General features: G+C 33.4%; 1 protein-coding gene across 16 annotated transcripts in view; it reads left to right on the forward strand.

Annotated features, from left to right (window-relative positions):
- The window catches only part of AKAP9 (A-kinase anchoring protein 9), a 150,731-nt gene that overhangs the window by 107,234 nt on the left and 24,155 nt on the right, over positions 1 to 19,342 (forward strand). For 15 of the 16 annotated variants that reach the window (XM_058525336.1, XM_058525346.1, XM_058525365.1 and 12 more), the window contains 12 exons: positions 1,311 to 1,523; positions 3,925 to 4,157; positions 5,107 to 5,226; positions 8,106 to 8,282; positions 8,918 to 9,022; positions 13,232 to 13,384; positions 13,758 to 13,937; positions 14,840 to 15,913; positions 17,054 to 17,194; positions 17,699 to 18,187; positions 18,626 to 18,689; positions 18,775 to 18,896. In XM_058525336.1, coding sequence (XP_058381319.1) covers positions 1,311 to 1,523; positions 3,925 to 4,157; positions 5,107 to 5,226; positions 8,106 to 8,282; positions 8,918 to 9,022; positions 13,232 to 13,384; positions 13,758 to 13,937; positions 14,840 to 15,913; positions 17,054 to 17,194; positions 17,699 to 18,187; positions 18,626 to 18,689; positions 18,775 to 18,896 — 3,071 coding nt within the window. The remainder of the gene's footprint in view (positions 1 to 1,310; positions 1,524 to 3,924; positions 4,158 to 5,106; positions 5,227 to 8,105; positions 8,283 to 8,917; positions 9,023 to 13,231; positions 13,385 to 13,757; positions 13,938 to 14,839; positions 15,914 to 17,053; positions 17,195 to 17,698; positions 18,188 to 18,625; positions 18,690 to 18,774; positions 18,897 to 19,342) is intronic. The other variant, XM_058525404.1, reaches the window with a different exon arrangement.

The raw sequence follows: 19,342 nt of genomic DNA on the forward strand, positions 1-19,342 counted from the left end.
AATTATAAAAAAAAAAAAAGAAAGAAAAGAAAAGTAGTTGTAGTTTGTCTTCAGAGTTCCTCTGAGCAATTTTAAACCATATCTATTTTGGGGGCCAGCCCCAGTGGCCTAGTGGTTAAGTTCAGCATGTGCCACTTTGGCAACCCGGGTTTGGTTCCCAGGCTCAAACCTACACCACTCATCTGTCAGTGGCCATGCTGTGGCAGTGGCTCACATATAAAAAGAGAAAGATTGGCAACAGGTGTTAGCTCAGGGTGAATCTTCCTCAGCCAAAAAAAAACCTGTCTTTTTTTTAATTATAGAAGTACTTAATAGGATTACAGAAAATATTTAAAAATTTAAAAAATACAGAAATGGATGATGGTGAGCTATTACCATAATTCCACCATCCTAAAATAACTCTTAAATCATTTAAAGATGAGAAAACTGAAGCTAAAAGATGTTGATAAATTGTTCAAGGTCACCATTAAATGGTGATGCCAGGCTTAAAGCCTCTAAAGCCCTATGCTCTTTATATTCTACCATGCTGTTGTACAAGAGTGTTAGCCTTCTAGAATCACTTAAAATATCAGCTTTCTCTAGTATATTTAAAATGCAATTCAGTTCACAAGCATCTCATTTGTATTAAGCTGACCAGGAACCTATCTATTTATGTCTGTTTAATAAAGTGAGTTACACCTACCATGATGTGACACATTGGTGTAGCAAAATAATAGAAAGTACAGAGGAATTTCGTGTTTAGACACAGTGGTTGACAAGAAATCGGCTGTATTGAACATACCATAGTTACTGCTATCATCAGCAGCAGATTCATTCAAGACTTTTAATAGGTTGGAATGATTTAAGATTTTGCTAACAGTATACCTTTTATTGCTTATATTAAAACCTAATGGGGGGCCGGCCCTGTGGCTTAGTGGTTAAGTGTGCCCGCTCTGCTACTGGTGGCCCAGGTTTGGATCTCGGGCACACACCAACGCACCGCTTTTCCGGCCATGCTGAGGCAGCATCCCACATACAGCAACTAGAAGGATGTACAGCTATGACATACAACTATCTACTGGGGCTTTGGGGAGAAAAAGGGAAAAAAAGGAGGAGGATTGGCAATAGATATTAGCTCAGGGTTGGTCTTCCTCAGCAAAAAGAGGAGGATTGGCATGGATGTTAGCTCAGGGCTGATCTTCCTCACAAAAATAAATAAATAAATATAAATAAATAAATAAAAAGGAGTGCATGTTATTTAAAAAAAAAAAAACTAATGGTAAAATTTGAAATAAGTAATAATCCCATTCCCTGTTAATTTCATTTTATAGGTGTCATTGATGGCTATGCAGATGAAAAAACTCTTTTTGAAAGGCAAATTCAGGAAAAAACTGATATAATAGATCGTCTTGAGCAGGAATTGTTATGTGCAGGTAGTAGATTACAAGAATTGGAAGCAGAGCAACAGCAGATTCAAGAAGAAAGAGAGTTACTGTCCAGACAGAAGGAGGCTATGAAAGCAGAGGCAGGCCCAGTTGAACAGCGTATGTATTTTTGGACTTTGTATGAAACATTCCTTAAAAGTTCAAGGTGGCTTTTTTTCCCTTTTCAGTGCCATTATTCATTTATTTTATATAGGGATTGAAAAATTATAAGAAAATCAACCTTACTGGTAAATATCTTATTAGCTAACCATGTGGAATCAAGATTTACCCTCTTTGGAAGATATTAACAGGAAAAGATAATTCTTCGTTTATCCTCAAACCTCTGGCTCAAGAGAAAGCTGCGTATAATGAGGCAGGAGTTTTTTTTAATTATGTAAGGTTTAGTTCTTTTAATAGCAGAGAGGCAACAAAAATGTATACTTGGATTAAATAACTAAGTGCACTGATCTGGCACTAGTAGTGAGCAGCTGGGGATGGATTTCAGCCTGCAAGAGAGTAGATTGAAAAGGTCAGTGGCTGTTAGAAGCAGGCTGACGTCTAGTTTAATCTAAGTAATAGTTCAAAGAATATATAAATTTACAGATTAATAATTCCTTAAATAAGAAATTAGGTAACATCTTGAAGTAAATTTTGTTGAGCGGTAAAAAATAGTCTTTGTAATGATGGAACTTTAAATCCTTTTTATCATAGCCTCTCACTTTTATGTTACACACGCAGTTAGAATTAAAAATGTATAGTTTCACTAATTTTATTTTATCAATTTAGAAATACAACGTACATTTTTGTAATGTGAAGTTCTTTCTGGGTGCTCAAATTGGTTTAACACAGGTTTAGGAATTTTTATTGTGGAAAGTAGACCATACGTGTAAAACATTCAAGAAATACTGGAACATCTCAAAGCGTTACCAGTGATAGTAACTGATGGTTTCAACTTTCGCTACTAATTTTTGTGTGTGTGTTATCCTAGTTTAGGAAATAGAAGACGTAAATTATCACATTTGTGTTCTGTGTTTCTTTTTTCTGTTCTTATAGGACTAGTAGATGCTGCAGTTGATGCAGCACCTGGAGCAGGTGTGTTTATACAGTTGCATGGCCAGTCTTTGGGTGGTAAACTTACAACTCCCAAAATTGGGTGATTCTTGGATTTTCAACCAACTAACATAGCTCTAATTTTGCAGTTTTGCTGTTGTGTTTCATACTTATAGTTTTTGTCTTTAACAAATTAAAAAACTTTTCTTACAATAAAAATACATATTTATATTTGAAATTAACAACTGAAATTCTTAGTGACCACCATCTTGTTATTCCACAGGGCTTAAGACTGTTTTGATTTTTTTAAGAAAATGTTGTTTTATTAAAGCATTTTTTCTTTAACAAATATGTTAAACTGTTACAGCCTATGACTTTTCAGAATGCTTTTTCTAAATCAAGACGTATATAAGATGATGGTATCAATAGGATCAATGACATTCAGTAAAATAAGGAGACTTTCTGGTTGATTTACTTTTATATTAACATCTAAGTCACTATTGTTTTAAAAGGAAAGCTATTTTCTGTAGGTTCTTAGTCCTGAGTACAGTGTTGGCAGACCAGTTTGTATAAAGACTCTAGGATTATGTTCCTTCCATTTTCTTCATTAGGGGATTGTTTTACTTTGCTATATATACTTTGTTATTGTATTATTAATATTAATAATAACAGCTAATACTTACATAGTGCTCACCATATCCTACACACTATTCTTTACATATATTAACTCACTTGATCTCACAATAACTGTAAGAGATCAGTACTATTCCTATCCCCAGTTTGCATATAGGGAAACTGAAGGGCGTCATGTTTAGTGTCACATAGGATATAAGTGGCAGAGCTAGGATTTGAACCCACAGTCTCTGATCTCAAACACCACAGCACACTGCCTCTCATACTTGTCAGTCTTCCCTCGATACACATATATGTGAGCATGCAAGACTAACTCAGGAATAGGGGTTTAATAAGGAGTAAGACTAACAGGAAAATATGATTGCAGTTGTATTTCTTTTTCTGTAACTCTTACTTGCCTTGGTTAAAGAGTTACAGTATTTGATCTTCATGTGTATTGTGTATGCATATAAAAGTGACTATGGGTTTGGAATGATTGATTTTTCCCTGAGTTGAATTTTTTCAATGTTTGAGTTTAATTAGACTTTGTTCTATTCCTTATAGTGAAATGGATTTTTTTTTTTGTCATTTGTCGTTCTGTTTTCACAAAAATATTGTTTTTAGTTACAGGACATATTCTTTTTGTTAATTCTGTATAGTTTTACTGATATTAGTTTGCTTACTTAAATAGGAATATGTTATTTTGATATTAAGAGAATATTTTCCTTTTTTAAGTGTCTTTGAAATAAAACTCAGATCTTTTATTTCCTGAAGGTAAAATTTGAACATACGGGTTATTTCACTATTATAACATCATTACTTGTGATTTAACTTAGTATATTTTTACATTTATGTACAGAATTATTACAAGAGACAGAAAAACTAATGAAGGAAAAGCTAGAAGTACAGTGTCAAGCTGAAAAAGTATGTGATGACCTTCAAAAACAAGTGAAAGCTCTAGAAATAGATGTCGAGGAACAAGTCAGTAGGTTTATAGAGCTGGAACAAGAAAAAAATGCCGAACTAATGGATTTAAGACAGCAAAACCAAGCATTGGAAAAACAGTTAGAAAAAATGAGAAAATTTTTAGATGTAAGTATTCTCAACTAGAATATTGATTTTCTCAGTGGAATGCTATTTGCTGCTCTTCTAGGTTGTGAATTTTAAATTATGAAGAGATTGTTGAATTCTAATATTTTCATCTATATGTGTATTCTACTAATTAATTAAAAAGTACTATTCTGGTTAAAAATTCTAGTAATTTATTATGCAGATATCAGAATTAAAAACAATATAGGCAGATTATGAATAAGCTCTATCAGTTAGCCTTTCCAAATTCAGAGTTAAGAAGCTTGTCCTCGTCTTTCCTTTAACCAACAACCAAAGCAGGTGAAGATACTGAGCTAATTGGCCACCACTGTTTCACCGCAGAAGATAAACAGGTAATAATGTGCCCTTGGAAACACGGAACTGGCACAGTTGTCATTTCCCTCTTCCATAAAGATGTTAAATCTCTAATTTGACGTGGATTTATTTTCTTTGGGGTTTCACTTACGCCTGATGTTCTCTTCACAGATCAAAGAATCAGATTCGTATACATTTTGTAATTTTAGGTGTAAAACCTAGATTAGGATGAAAGAAATTGATTTATCAAACAATTTGTTCTACTTACTTTGTTTAATGACTAAATGAATGGTGGAATTCCTCCTTTGTTCCAAAAAAGTAAATTCATTTTAAGGAGGGTATTTTTATTTCATTTTCTGTTTAATGCTACTTGAATAAAAAAAGTCATGCTTCGAGTAATATTTAAATGCTTAAATTTTTGTTGAAGAGCTCAAATAGGCTATGTACTATATAAAAAATGTTATGTACCGTATAAAAAATGTTATTTTTGTAAACGTTTTTGATTTGGGATCTTCTGTGGTCATCAGTTACTTTTCTTCAAACAAAACTATACCTGTAACTTAAGGGAAGTAAGGGAAATAATAATGTCAATTATATTGTTTCCTCAGTTACTCTTATTATTATTATTAAACTTCAGGAGCAAGCCATTGATAGAGAACATGAGAGAGATGTATTCCAACAGGAAATACAGAAACTAGAGCAGCAACTTAAGGTTGTACCTCGATTCCAGCCTATCAATGAACATCAAACCAGAGAGGTAAGAACTTTACTGATATTGTCTGCCTTACAGTAATGTATATATTGTGTATAAAATAAGATGCACATCTTGAAAAATTTTAAAGGAATTCTTTCTATTGTATAAAAATCTACAAAATCAGAAAATTAACTATTACTTCAACGTGAGAAGGTTCTTGAAACCCTAAAAATGTTTTGTATTGAAATTTGGAATCATTCCCATTTGCATTTATATTCTAGTATTGCCCAACTAAGTAAACTTTACTGCTCGTTTTTCTGTTCCCAACAAAACTGATCAAAAGTGTTGTGTGTATTCACTCTTTATTTCCCCATCTCCCATTCTCTTCTCAATCCGCTCCAGTGAAGTTTCTAACCCCACTATCTCAGTGGGGTTTCATATCCTCTACTCTGTTGAAACTGTTCTTGTGCAAGTTACCCACAGCCTCATGGCTACGTCCAGTAATCACCTGTGTGTCTTCATCGTACTTGACCAATCAGAGGCATTCATTACAGCCTTCTTCCTGAAACACTTCCTTCTCTTGGCTCCTGTGACACAGTTACTTCTTTGGACTCTTTCTCCTCTACCCAAAATAAATGATGGAGTACCCCAAGCCTTAGTCTTGGGCCTCCTTTTCTTACCTGTTTATATTCTCTTCGTAAGCAGTTATATATAAATGACTCACATTTGTGTCTCCGGTTTTGACATCTCTGGTCGAGCTCCAGACTTGAATATTCAGCTGCCCACTCTATATCTCCATGTAGATGTCTCTAAATTAACATGTTCAAAAGAGAGCTCTTGATTTTTGACTAGACTTCACCAAAGAAAGACAAGAATAAAAACATGTTCCGTCTTTATTTCAGTAAATTCTATACCATTTCCACCTTCCTCATTGCTGAGACCTAGAATTTATCCTTGATTCCACTCTTTCTCAACCCCTACTTCCAACCCACTGGTGAGTCAGGTTGCACCACATCTTCCTATTCTTTCTACTTTCCTTCATCTCTCCAAATCCTAGCTGTCATCATTGTTTGCCTGGATGGTTGTGGTAGCCTCCTTACCACTCTCCCTGCTTCTACTTTTCACCCCACCTGTCCATTTTCCTCATATAGAGACCTAGTCAGAACTCCGTATTTACCAAATGAATGCTACATGAATGAGGGAAGATGCACTGTATAAATTGCTAAAGATGGCTTGTCATGGTTATAAACAGATCGTCCTAGGGGTTAAACCATTCCAGGTTGAATCACGGCTCTGCTATTTATTAGGTGTGTGACAATGGCTAAGTCACTTTCTAAAACTTGTTTACTCATTTCTAAAATAGAGATTGTAATAGAACCTCATAGGAATATTGGCCTGGTACATAGTGAATACTTAAATGTAACTATTATTATTTCTGAAAATAATTTTTAAAAAATTTTTATTTTTTATAAAATTGTATATAATTTCTATGCAGTTTACTCGATATTGTTTCTCTTAAAAGAATTCCAAAGTATAAAATGCCTATAAACTTATTATAGTAAAATATTATCTACATTCTCTTTGAATAGAAGTAATCTGTTGTAGAACAGCCTCGTCTATTAGAGCATTAGAAAGGTTTTCAATCCCCACAGAGTTTGTAGTTATTGGCCTTACTCCTAACAAACATATTTTCAGCTTTTGAAAAATAGCCGTGTTTTTTGATACTCAAAAGCATATTTAAGCTCTAGAACTTATGTCATTTCCTATTGTTTTCTTATGTTTGAAAAGTGTGACCAGCCTCATTCATGAAACTTCAAGAAACTAACAAGGATGTGTATATTTGATTTTCTCCCAGAACACTGTGATCCATTTGTTCTCTCCTAACCTTGCCAGATCTGATTCCCCAGCTTCTGATTTTCTCAAGATCAAAAAAATTCCAACTGTAAAAGTATATTGTGCAATTTTGCTGTCCCTGCTTTGTTTTCTTTTTCCTTGACCTTACTCCAAATCTTAGTCCACCCATTATAGTTCAAGCTTCTCCTGTCTGGCTTTATTACTGTCATCCTTGAGCCTGTAATTATAGATAAGCCTACATTTCTTTTACTGTTTTGAGGAATAAGTATCATTTTTTTTTAGATAATTCCATCAAAATATCTCACTGAAATATGGTAGAATTCTTTTTTTTCTTACCATCACGTTTCGTTTTTTAGTAGGCTTTCTCTCTTCTCTTGATCATAACTAATTTCATAAGCTATCTTATTAATCCTTCCTGAATTCTTCCATCACAAAGCCATTTGCTTGAATGAACCTGCATATCAGAATCACTTAGGGAAATTTTCAGGGTGCACAGACCCTTCTCACCACCCCGCATTCTCATCTCTATTCTGGGCTGGTGGTATGCGTGGGCTGAAAAAGCTTTCCAAGTGACTGTGTTAAAGCTCCCCCATCTTCTCCCATCCCTGTGACATTTAGAACCATTGTTATTATATGTATCAATTATAATCATTTGTAGAAAGAAAAATATAATCCATGAAAGATTTTTTTTAGGTCATCTTATCTCACATAAAATTGTTAAGTCAGTACTCTGCAAACTCGTTTGTCCTCTTTATTACTAAGGTTTTAGTGTGATTGTACCATTAGAGCTTGCAATTCAACATTATTGAAAAGTATAATTTTTTTCTCCTCCTAGCTAAGAAAGTCTTAGTTTTAAGAGAAAGAACTTTTTTTAAAGGATTGGTGAAAGCAATATTATTTCTCTTTTGCTAGTGCTGCTTAGTTGTATCAGTTCAAAAAATATCACCTTACTTGGAGATAGTAGTTGCTATCCTTATCAAAAATAAAATTAGCATAATGTCTAAAAATACTTTTTGAAATGAAGATAGATGTTATTAGCTTGCTGAAATTTTTTTAAATTACTGTTTTTTCTTAATATATATTTCCAGGTTGAACAGTTAACAAATCATCTGAAAGAAAAAACAGACAAGTGCAGTGAGCTTTTGCTCTCTAAAGAGCAGCTTCAGAGGGATGTACAAGAACGGAATGAAGAAATTGAGAAACTGGAGTTCAGAGTAAGGGAACTAGAGCAAGCCTTACTCCTTAGTGCAGACACTCTTCAAAAGGTGTGATATTTTCTTTGGGTTCATTTTATCAAGTGTTTTAATGCAGCTTACTCTTAGTTACACGAACATCAGTTCTTTTAAACAAAAAAATTGCTATTGCTATATACATAATATATATATCTTTATGTCTTCATTGACATCATAACCATTTCTGTTTACACTTATTTCCAAATGTTGCTTGCATACTTTAGTCCTGAGAAAGGAAGATTAGTTAAACCAAAAGAATTAATTACCCTTTTAACCATCAATAAAATTGTGGTTCTAAAATAACAGCCAAGTAAAAAGGGCATGGACACCAGTTTAGGCTGATGCTCTTCCGCAGACTTAGAAGTAATGACATCTAGTCCCATTATACTGCAGAAAGCACAAATGAATAAAAAGAATAGTGGGATAAGGAAGCTTGGGAGGGGGGCAGTTGAGGAGATAGTCTTCATTTTATCTGAGAAGTGAGTTTTACAAGTGTCAAACCTTCCTGTTTGAATTTATATAAAATACATTCAAGACTGAATATCTGAAACTTGTTGATTATTCACTAGTGTAGATTATTTACTTCTAAATTGGAGATATAGATTTGATATTTCTCCAATTAAAGTGGATAATCAGGATTAAAGTCTGAAATTCTTATATATTTAAAGGTAGAGGACCGAAAACAGTTTGGAGCTGTAGAAGCTAAAGCAGAATTGTCCCTAGAAGTACAATTGCAGGCTGAGCGAGATGCCATAGACAGAAAGGAAAAAGAGGTAAGAGTTTATTTTTAATGACAAAATGTGATTTGAATTATTTTAAATAAGCCACCTTGAATATATCATTTAAACAAAATGGAGTTTATGGCCTAAAACCGAAGTTGAGACTGTTTCTTAGCTCATTGCCTAAGTTGACCTTGAAGACAATAACATGTGAACAAATAAACTGCTGTGAGAAAGAGTATTCTGGGTAGAGGGGACAAGTGTAAAGGCCTTGACGCAGCAAGTTTTGAGGAGGAAAAGAAGGTAGATATTAGTTGAAGGAAGAGGAGAGTGGAGAGATATACTAGTGTTAGGGCAAAAGGCAGTCTGTCTCTCTTCTCCTGACTTTACTATGGGGTTTGAGTTGTTACTACTTTGCTGTGGGTGGGTTTAAGTTGTATTGCCCTAGGATGTTATAGTGCTGTTTTACAATATACTAAACATATTCTTAAAAGTTTAGTAATAAAGTAATTATATAAAATTCTCCTATGTTTTTCTACTCCCTCCCTTCCAAAAAAAAGAAACTCCCACCTTTAAAACGGTAGTAATTTCCAATTCCTAATTAAATTATAACTTATTTAAACTTTTGTCTATGAAATTTTTCTAAAACATATCATACTGTACATTGTCTAGCTATATCATATCATTTAACATGTTTAAAATTTTTTAAATTACATTTTTATGTCCATAAAATCTTTATAGGACATTTAATATATGTTAACACATATTTATTGAACTTAAATATAGAACTTAATAAGTGCTTTAAAAAATACAGGAATGATTTAGACATCAGCTAAAACTACAGATCAGACTTGTAGTTTAGAGGAGAAAAGAGCCATCTATATAAATGACTATAATAATGATCATTTCCACTAGAAGGTTTATTTTCTCACTATCGCATAATACTGACTAATGTTTATCTAAGAGGCTCCTGTTTATTTTGTTTTTTGGTTTCTCCAAGGAGGGGGGAAGCACTTTTGTTGATATGTAACCACTTGTATGTGTTTCAAAAAGAATTAATATTTAGAGATTTACCTTACACTAAATAATCAAAGAAATTGTCTGCTCCCTAAAAAGGTGGGCCTTCAAAACTGGACCCAAAAGCTTCCAATAATTGTTTACTTTTTACTCAGAATAGTAGTTATTTAGAACTACAAGAGGCCTTGAAGAGTATCTGTCAACCAACTCCCAGTTTTTACAGATGAGACGGGGCCAGATGTTGAATGAGTAAAGGGTTAAACTGACCCCTGACTCTGGTCTACTAGTAGTTTTTAATAACAGTGACAAGTACTCTGGGAGAACCCACTCACCTGTAACTGGAGACTGAAAGACAAAAATGTAAAGTTGAAACATGTATCTTTTAATGAAAATAACTTCTTAAGCATTCTCTCCTGCACTAGGCAAATGTTTTCAGATATCTGATGGAATATAAACATAAGATGTCCATATGTGTCATATATTTGAGATACTTTCTACTACTCTCATCACCTAAATTTGTGTAAAACATTTTTGTAAAAAGTTTATTATAATGTTTAGAAATGCAGAATGAATAGAAAGAGAAGAAAACTTGAAAAGAGGAGTTTCAAGATGATAAGAGGAGAATAGTGTGGAGAGAAATGAAGGAGGAATTTCTTTAAAAAAAATAACTTCAATAATGAGATCTAGCTTATAGATGGCAATAGTAAGTAATAATAGTTAACTTTGTTGAGATCTGTGCTACAAAGTGCTAAGTATTGTAAATGCCTTATGTCATTAATCCTTACACTCTCTCTGAGAAAAGGCTCTATTGTTATCTCCATTTTACAGAGAAGTAAACTAAGTCTTAAGAGAGGTTAAGTAACTTGCTCATGGTCACACAGTAAGTGGTTGAGCAAGAATTCCTCCCAGATTTCTCTGATTCTGGAGCCCCTGTGATGCTGTACTGCCAAAGCTTCAGGGCATGTTTTCCTTGTTGGTAAGAAGTATTAAAGACTGTCATTCAACCTTTATTGAGCTCCTACAAGTGTAGACTACCACTGTTCAGTTGTAAAACCAGCACTGGACTTCAAGGAATCTGCTCTGTAACTAAGAAGACATACACATTTAAAAGAGATAAAAACACTTAAAAAGAAAATCACAAATAGGTGCAAATTAATGTAATCCAAAGAGTCTAGATATCATTTGGTAGCTAAATTAAATAAGATTAAAACAAATAGCTACCAGTCTATTTTTAAACCTTAATAATACTCTTCTGGTTTTTGGTTGTTACAGACTCAGTAATAAGACAGCTTGGGACTGAAACTGGAGTCTGGCTGAATAAGGGGACAGAATGCCGTATAGTGTCTTTTTTGGGAATTGAATTCTCTGTTCTGATGCCTCAAGTTCAGCTACTTATAACAAGAATGTTAGTGCTTTAGACCAGTGCTTCTCAAACTTTAATGTGCATATGAATCCCCTGGGGATCTTGTTAAAATGTAGATTGTGATTCAGTAGGCCTGGGGTGGGGCTTGAGAATCTGCACATCTAACTTGTTCTCACCTGTTCTGCTGCCCCAGGGACCACACTTTGAATAACAGTGCTTTAGATCACAGAGCGAAGAATTTGACCATAAACTGTTGTATCAAAAAAGAAAGTAAATATCATGTGAAGTAGGGCAGCAATTTTGAACTTAAATATCTATGTATGTGCTGATTTTAAAATAATACCTTGTGATCAGAAGTAGTAGTTGTAGAAGATAGGGATAGGTGTAAATACTATTATGTTAGATAACTTTGAAGAAGATATAATCATCACAGTTTTCCCTGATAATTATATTTGCACAACTACTAAATGTATTTAAGGTATGTCTTCTGAGTTTAATACCAGTGTTACAGAAAAGAAGTTTAAATGTAAGTCTTAGACATTAGTTATTAGAAGCAGGATAAATGATAGCTAGGATTGTAAGACTCCAGAGGTAAACTCCCCAGGGTCAAAAGCTGTCTTGACCCCATACTAGCTGTGTGACCCTGATCAGGGCAAGGTACTCCTCTCTCAGTGATTCCCTTCCTCATCTCTGAAATGGGGATTATCCTAGTACAGATCTCACAAGGTTGTTACAGAGTTTTAAAAAATTATATATATTTAAAGCATCTTATGCAGTGCCTAGCAGTAAATTTCATAAGTGATGGCTATTATTACTAGTATAGATACTATTTCTGTTAAGGAAGTATTAGGCTAAATGATTTTTAAGGTCTTTGCCTTGCCAGTGCTAAGACATGATTCTGTTTACTCATCAGCATGTAATCAGCATATGGTCCCTTTCAAGCTCTAAGGCAATAAATGATTTATATGCTGCTCTCTGAGCCAGCTGCCACTAAATGCTGCTCCTGCATCTTAGGTTGCTTTTAATGCAGTAATTTTGATCATCAGGTAAATACACATTTGGAAATCTATTCATTAAATATTTATTAAATAGCTACAAAGCAGTGAGCTGTTCCTGTCCTCCATCAAGTTCCAGTTAAATTTTAAATATAACAATAACTAGCCCTTAATATTCATCATTAGTTTCAGTGTCTATATAGCCATCAAAGAGTAATTACTTTACCATTAATGATCTATGCTTAGAAATGAGCTAAATTTCTATTGTCCTGCATATAGGAACTCTCTAATTTTCTCCTGAAATTGTGTTAATAACTTACTCTTAAGTTTCTGTATTTCAGACCTAAGGATCTCATGGTTTTAGTGTCTGCCTTGGCTTCCTTCTGCTTAAACAAGGCACGTGGCAGCCAAACCTTTCGTTAGGTTAATTAAGTATTAATATAGACTAAATTGAGCTAGTGACTAAATTGAGCTAGTCTCACTTGGCTAAAACAACTGACTTAATTCTACAGCTTTTTTGAGCCTTTTGATAGCAACTAAATTTAACATAAACTAGGATTTAAAATGTGGATTCTTTCCCTTCTTCACATGACTCTTTTCTGCTTTATCAGAAGATATTTTAGGTAGGAAATGGCTGCTTGTTCCTTCCTCTGAAGATCTCCTCTTTGCTTTGGTCAGGATGGTTTAAGGGTGTTCAGTTTGAACATGTCTAGAAAGCACACAGGTTCACCTGGCTGAGAGAAAACCCTTTCCTTTATTCTCATGGCTCATGTGTTTTAAGCATACATACTTCGTAGAGCTAACACAGCACTCTTCATTCTCTCTTAACAAATAACATTTGTATAAACAATTTTTTTCTCTTTTCTTTTGATTATTTTGGTATTAAAGATCACAAACTTAGAAGAACAGTTAGAGCAGTTCAGAGAAGAACTGGAAAATAAGAATGAAGAAGTTCAGCAACTACATATGCAATTAGAAATACAGAAAAAGGAATCTACTACCCGCCTACAAGAACTTGAACAAGAAAACAAATTATTTAAGGTAATTAGTTAAAACAAACTTTTGCTTTTAAATAACTCATAGTTTTCGTCTTGTGTAGCTTTGGTATTATTAAGCATTTACTAAATCCGGCTGCTAAATAATATTTACATGGGAACATTAGCTGCAAATGGATTTGCATGGAATTTATTTTCAGCTCATCATAAACATTTGAATTTGTCATAAATGAAAATTTTTTGAGACTTTTTCTCAAAATATCTTAAGAATTATTTATATACAATAACTGTATGATATCTCTAATTTTTTTCATGTATACATTTTGGGCACTATAGCTTTTATAAGTGTTAATTGAAAGAATGTTTGGAAAATCCCATGTAATGATCTGTGCCACTGGGATGGTTGTTTTTGTCCCTAGGATGAAATGAAGAAACTAGGATTTGCCATAAAGGAGTTTGATGCTATCTCTACTCAGGACCAACATGTAGTATTTGGGAAATTTGCTCAAATAATGCAGGAAAAAGAGGTAGAAATTGACCGATTGAATGAGCAGATTGCAAAACTTCAGCATCAACTTAAAATTACAACAGATAACAAGGTACACTAATTTAAAATTGATTATTACATGAAATTAAGCTAGAATTTTAAAGGGCAAAATAGTTATTTTTTCAGTTTCTCTTTGAATTTAAAAAACAAACCTTAATTTTCTTTTACCCATTAATTTAAAAAAAAATTTTTTTTTGAGGAAGTTTGGCCCTGTGCTAACATCTGTTGCCAATCTTCTTTTTTTTTTTCTCCCCAAAGCCCCAGTACATAGTTGTGTGTCATAGTTGTAGAGTTGTGGCTCTTCTATATGGGACGCCACCTCAGCATGGCTTGATGAGCAGTGTGTAGGTCTGCGCCCAGGATCTGAACGGGCGAACCCTGAGCGGCCAAAGTGGAGCATGTGAGCTTAACCGCTACGCCACTGGGCCGGCCCCATTAATTTTAATTTATTAAAACACATTGGCTTAACAAGCTATGTGTATTTTTGTCCCCTTCTAATATCGTCAAAGAGTTTTGATGTTTTTCAGGAAGTCTTTGGTGACTCAGATTTCATCATATCATTTTAACCAAATCTATTAAAAATTCTGCTATTTAGTAAGAGTTAAATAAGATCATGAACTTTGGGCACCATCTTCTATAGACTGTTGTTATTTCAGTACTTTATCCTTTTCAATTGGAATGTATTGATATTGACTATTTCCACTTATTGGAAATCAGCTACTAAACATGTAAATCACTATATTTAACAGAACTTTCTGAACAAAGCTCCAAATGAGGCCATTGTTTGCTATGATGGGGGACTGTTGGTCTATGTTCAAGTAATGTAGTATGTCTGAAAAGTATATTATTTTTGTGTGTGATCAGCACTTTAAGATCCTGCCCGAAAATAAAATAAAATTCCCAAAATATAAATACATATTTAATGTGTATGTTACCTTTTTTGGTAACTAATAGGTTATTGAAGAAAAAAATGAACTGATAAGGGATCTTGAAACCCAAATAGAATGTTTAATGAGTGATCAAGAGCATGTGAAGAAAAATAGAGAAGAAGAAATAGAGCAGTTCAATGAAGTGATTGAAAAACTTCAACAGGAATTGGCAAATATTGAACAGAAGACATCAGTGGATACCAGTTCTCTCCCAGAAGAAGCAGATAGTTTAAAACATCAGTTGGAGATGGTAATAGCTGAAAAACTGGCTTTGGAACAGCAAGTAGAAACCACTAATGAAGAAATGGCCCTTACGAAAAAGGTGCTTAAAGAAACCACTTTTAAAATGAACCAGCTAACACAAGAATTATGCATCTTAAAGAGAGAACGTGAAAATATGGAAAAAATCCAGAGTGTACCAGAAAAAAATGTTAACGTGGCCATAGATGATCTGAGCAAAAACAAACCTGAGCTAGAAGTAGTCCTTACTGAGGATGCTCTTAAACCCCTAGAAAATCAGACTTACCTCAAATCTTTTGAAGAAAACAGCAAAGTGTCCATAAGCAGTTTGGAAACAAAGGTGCTACAACTTGAGGGCACTGTGAGTGCAAAGGACTTAGAACTTACCCAGTGTTATAAACAAATAAAGGACATACAAGAGCAAGGCCAGTCTGAAACAGACATGCTTAAGAAGAAGATTGTAAACCTGCAGTATATACTTGAGGAAAAAGTTGCTGCTGCTCTGGTGAGTCAAGTCCAACTTGAAGCAGTTAAGGAATATGCAAAATTCTGTCAAAATAAACAAGCAATTTCATTAGAATCTGAAAAAACAAATATACAGAATTTAAGTCAACTAACAGAAAACGAGACGGAGTCAAATGTGTCAGCATTAACCTTGAGAATATCAGAATTAGAAAGCCAGGTGGTTGAAATGCAGACTACTTTGATTTTAGAAAAAGAACAGGTAGAAATTGCAGAGAAAAATGCTTTGGAAAAAGAAAAGAAGCTACTAGAACTACAGAAGCTATTGGAGGACAATGAGAAAAAACAGGGAGGGAAAGAAAGGAAAAGCCCTCAAGGAGATTTTGAAGTTCTCAAGGTTAGTTTGTTCTTGATTTTTTCATTTAAATACCCTAAGAAACTCTCTTTTCCTTTGTTCCTTAAGCTGATTGCTAATTTACTAAATTAAACAGTGTTCTTTACATCTAGCAATTCATATATAAAGGGTTTTTATGAAAATATTGCTATTTTGTACAATCACAGTATTATCACTAGAATAATGGAAACAAACTATATTTCGTGATTTTCAAATCACGATATTTATTTCACTAGCATAGCAGTAAGTAGAGCAGTCAGAAGAAGCTTAGAAATGTGAAGCTTAGCAGATGTCCTCTGGAACTTGTGTAGGTTTTTTTTCCCTTTCTCTCTAACATGCATATTATGTGATCATCCCTTTTAAGTAATGGAAAATATCAAAATATATTAGTATTCTGCTAAATTAATGTATGAGTGATGAGTCGTTATCTTTTGCAAATTTTATACTTAGTAGATTTCATACTTTTCTAGGAAAAATTTGTATTTCGCTCTTGTAAGTCTACTTATGCAAAGATCTGAAATTGCAGTTATGAGCATAGAACAGATATGAAAGGACTTTAATTTTCATATTCTCACTGTATATATTTATAATTTGGAATAGTAAATGTTCAGTCTTATCTCAATACCAGGAGATTAACTGATATATCAGGATTCCTTAAATATATAATTTGTCACAAAGGATAATTCTTCCCATTTACTAGGCTTTTTTCTCCTAGCTCACTGGACCTATAAATTATAGTAAGTGATATTAAAATAGTAATGTTACTTTCCATATATATAAAGCTTCTAAGAAATATCTTAGTTACACCTGGTATCTTTTGAGGAAAGTGATATAAATATGAAAGTTTTTTGAATGATTACAAAAAATATTTTCATTAATAATTCATACATTTTTAGGATATATACTAATGACATGATTTACCTTTCATTTCCAGAAAGCCATTCTTCTTTTTACTATCTTAAGAATATAAAATGATAGTTCTGAAAAAGTTTCCCTAGTTGTTGAAAGAACATGGATCATTTCAACTCCTTTTATCTGATAGACAGTCATTCCTGGAAAGCTTCATTAGAATGTGAAAGTGCCTTGAATTTGGCCATATTTTTTGAAAATGATGTGTTTCTTATGTTTTCCACTGCCATTTAGACAAGTACTGAATTAATTCCTACCAATGAAGAAAGTGGATTTTTTGGTCAACTTGAGGCTCTTAGAGCTGAGTCAGCAGCTACCAAAGAAGAACTTGCCAGTTATAAAGAGAAGGCAGAAAAGCTTCAAGAAGAACTTTTGGTAAGATAAATAACATAGCTCCTAATTCACTTATTTCTACTAATCTCAATTTCATTTTGAAGTATTTTCTCTTCTATAAAAACAAACCCAGATCCATAACTTAAAAGCTAGAGAAAAATAAAGTCTTTTGTGAATTTGATGGAAAGTTCCATTATCATAAATTTCTTTACTAACATATTCTTGCTTGGTTTTCCTTGGAATCTTTGTTAGGAGGATGCTTTTAATCTGTAGACTGTTAATAAAGGAGGAAAAAGAAAGATGTTAAAGAGAACTATATATCCCATGAGAACCCAAAGTACAGGCTGATAAAATGATTTCATTTCTGTGGTAATCTATGACCATGCATATACAAATATATGGAAACTGAGTGTTTCTGAAATTTTTTTTTATTATTATTCTGAGGAAAATGAACATATTACCATGAATTATATTCTCCCTCTACCCTAAACTTTACATTGGATGTTTAAAACTGCATCTTCTACTGTTCTATTTATTATGTTTTAGGTAAAAGAAACTTATATAGCATTTCTCCAGAAAGATTTAATCCAAGTTAGGGATCAACTCACAGAGGCAGAAGAGAAATTATCCTACTTCTCAGAAAAAGAAGATAAGACTGAGGTACAAGAAGACAGGAAGGTCTGCATATTAGAGCCACTTCCTATTAAAGTGGGTAAAAGCTCTGCATCCCAGACAGAGGGGACTGTCAAAGTCAATAACAGCAATCAGACTCCACAAATTCTTGTTAGAAATGTAGGAATCCAAATTGATTTATGGAATGAATGTTCATCAGAAGAAGTCACTGAAATAATCAGTCAGTTTACTGAAAAAATCGAGCAGATGCAAGAACTACATGCTGCTGAAATTTTGGACATGGAATCCAGACATATTTCAGAAACTGAAACCTTAAAGAGGGAACACTATGTTGCTGTTCAGTTACTGACGGAGGAATGTGGTACCCTGAAGGCAGTGATACAGTGTCTGAGATCTAAAGAGGTATTGGTTTTCCTTATATGTGTTTTTTTCAACATTCTATGATTTTTTTTTCAAAATCCTCAGTTTTTAAGAGAAAAAGAAAATTGAGGCTATCTCTTCCTTATGGTAAAATTACAATTTTAAGTATTTCCATTGTGTAGAGTCAGATAATAACTTTGCACAAAGTTCCTGTGCATATTTGGAACCTGATGTTATCGTTCCTTAATTCATGAATGTCTCTTTTTATTATGGTAGTGTCCCTGAAGGAAAACATTGAAGACTTCTTGTAAACCATGGATAGTTTCATCTAGTATGAAAGGTGTGATAGATTTGATTGAGGCTTTTTTTTTGTTTTTGTTTTTGTTTTTGACAGCATTACAGAAGAACAAAACTATTCATTGGACTCTATTTTTATTAAGACAAAAAAACATTATGTGTTTTTTTGTTTTCTCTAATTAGGGATCCTCAGTTCCTGAATTAATACATTCTGATGCTTACCAAACTAGAGAAATATGTTCCAGTGGTAAGTTATATCAATTTCTGGAATTTTTATAGTACTTGTTTAAAAAGTGATTCTTTTCAATAGTCAATGGTTTTCTTTATTTTAGATTCTGGATCAGACTGGGGTCAGGGAATTTATCTTACACAAAGTCAGGGATTTGACACAGCATCAGAAGGCCAAGGAGAAGAAGGTGAAAGTTCAACAGATTTATTTCCAAAGAAAATAAAGGTACTAAAAGACAGATATCTCTTAGTAAAACTTGGCCAGTGTGGTTTCTGTATTGAACATAGTGGTTTATTAGAAGTTATACAGTAAGATCCATTCTGAAGACAGAATTGCATAGCTAGAAGGAACCTTGGGAAGCTGTTTAGTTGTATTTTCGTATTTTGCAGGTAATAAAGTACAATATATTTAATAGTTATTTGTATAAAGTTTTTTTTTTAATAATTTTTATTCCTGATGTTTTCATTTGCCAAAATTATTAAAGCAGTCTCAAGGACTAGAAGTTAGCTATCTTCTGCATATTTCTTTTGGTCAAATTAGTGGCTAATCATTAAATCCAAGAAGAGTATATTAGATAAATAGAAGAAACTTAGAGATGAGAGCCACGTAGAGTCACAGACCATAGGAAGAAGGCATTCAGTAACAGTGGGCTGGCGTTTCCTGTCTGCAGT

The sequence above is a fragment of the Diceros bicornis genome, chromosome 3 (assembly GCF_020826845.1).
Source record: "Diceros bicornis minor isolate mBicDic1 chromosome 3, mDicBic1.mat.cur, whole genome shotgun sequence".
Classification (NCBI taxonomy): domain Eukaryota; kingdom Metazoa; phylum Chordata; class Mammalia; order Perissodactyla; family Rhinocerotidae; genus Diceros; species Diceros bicornis.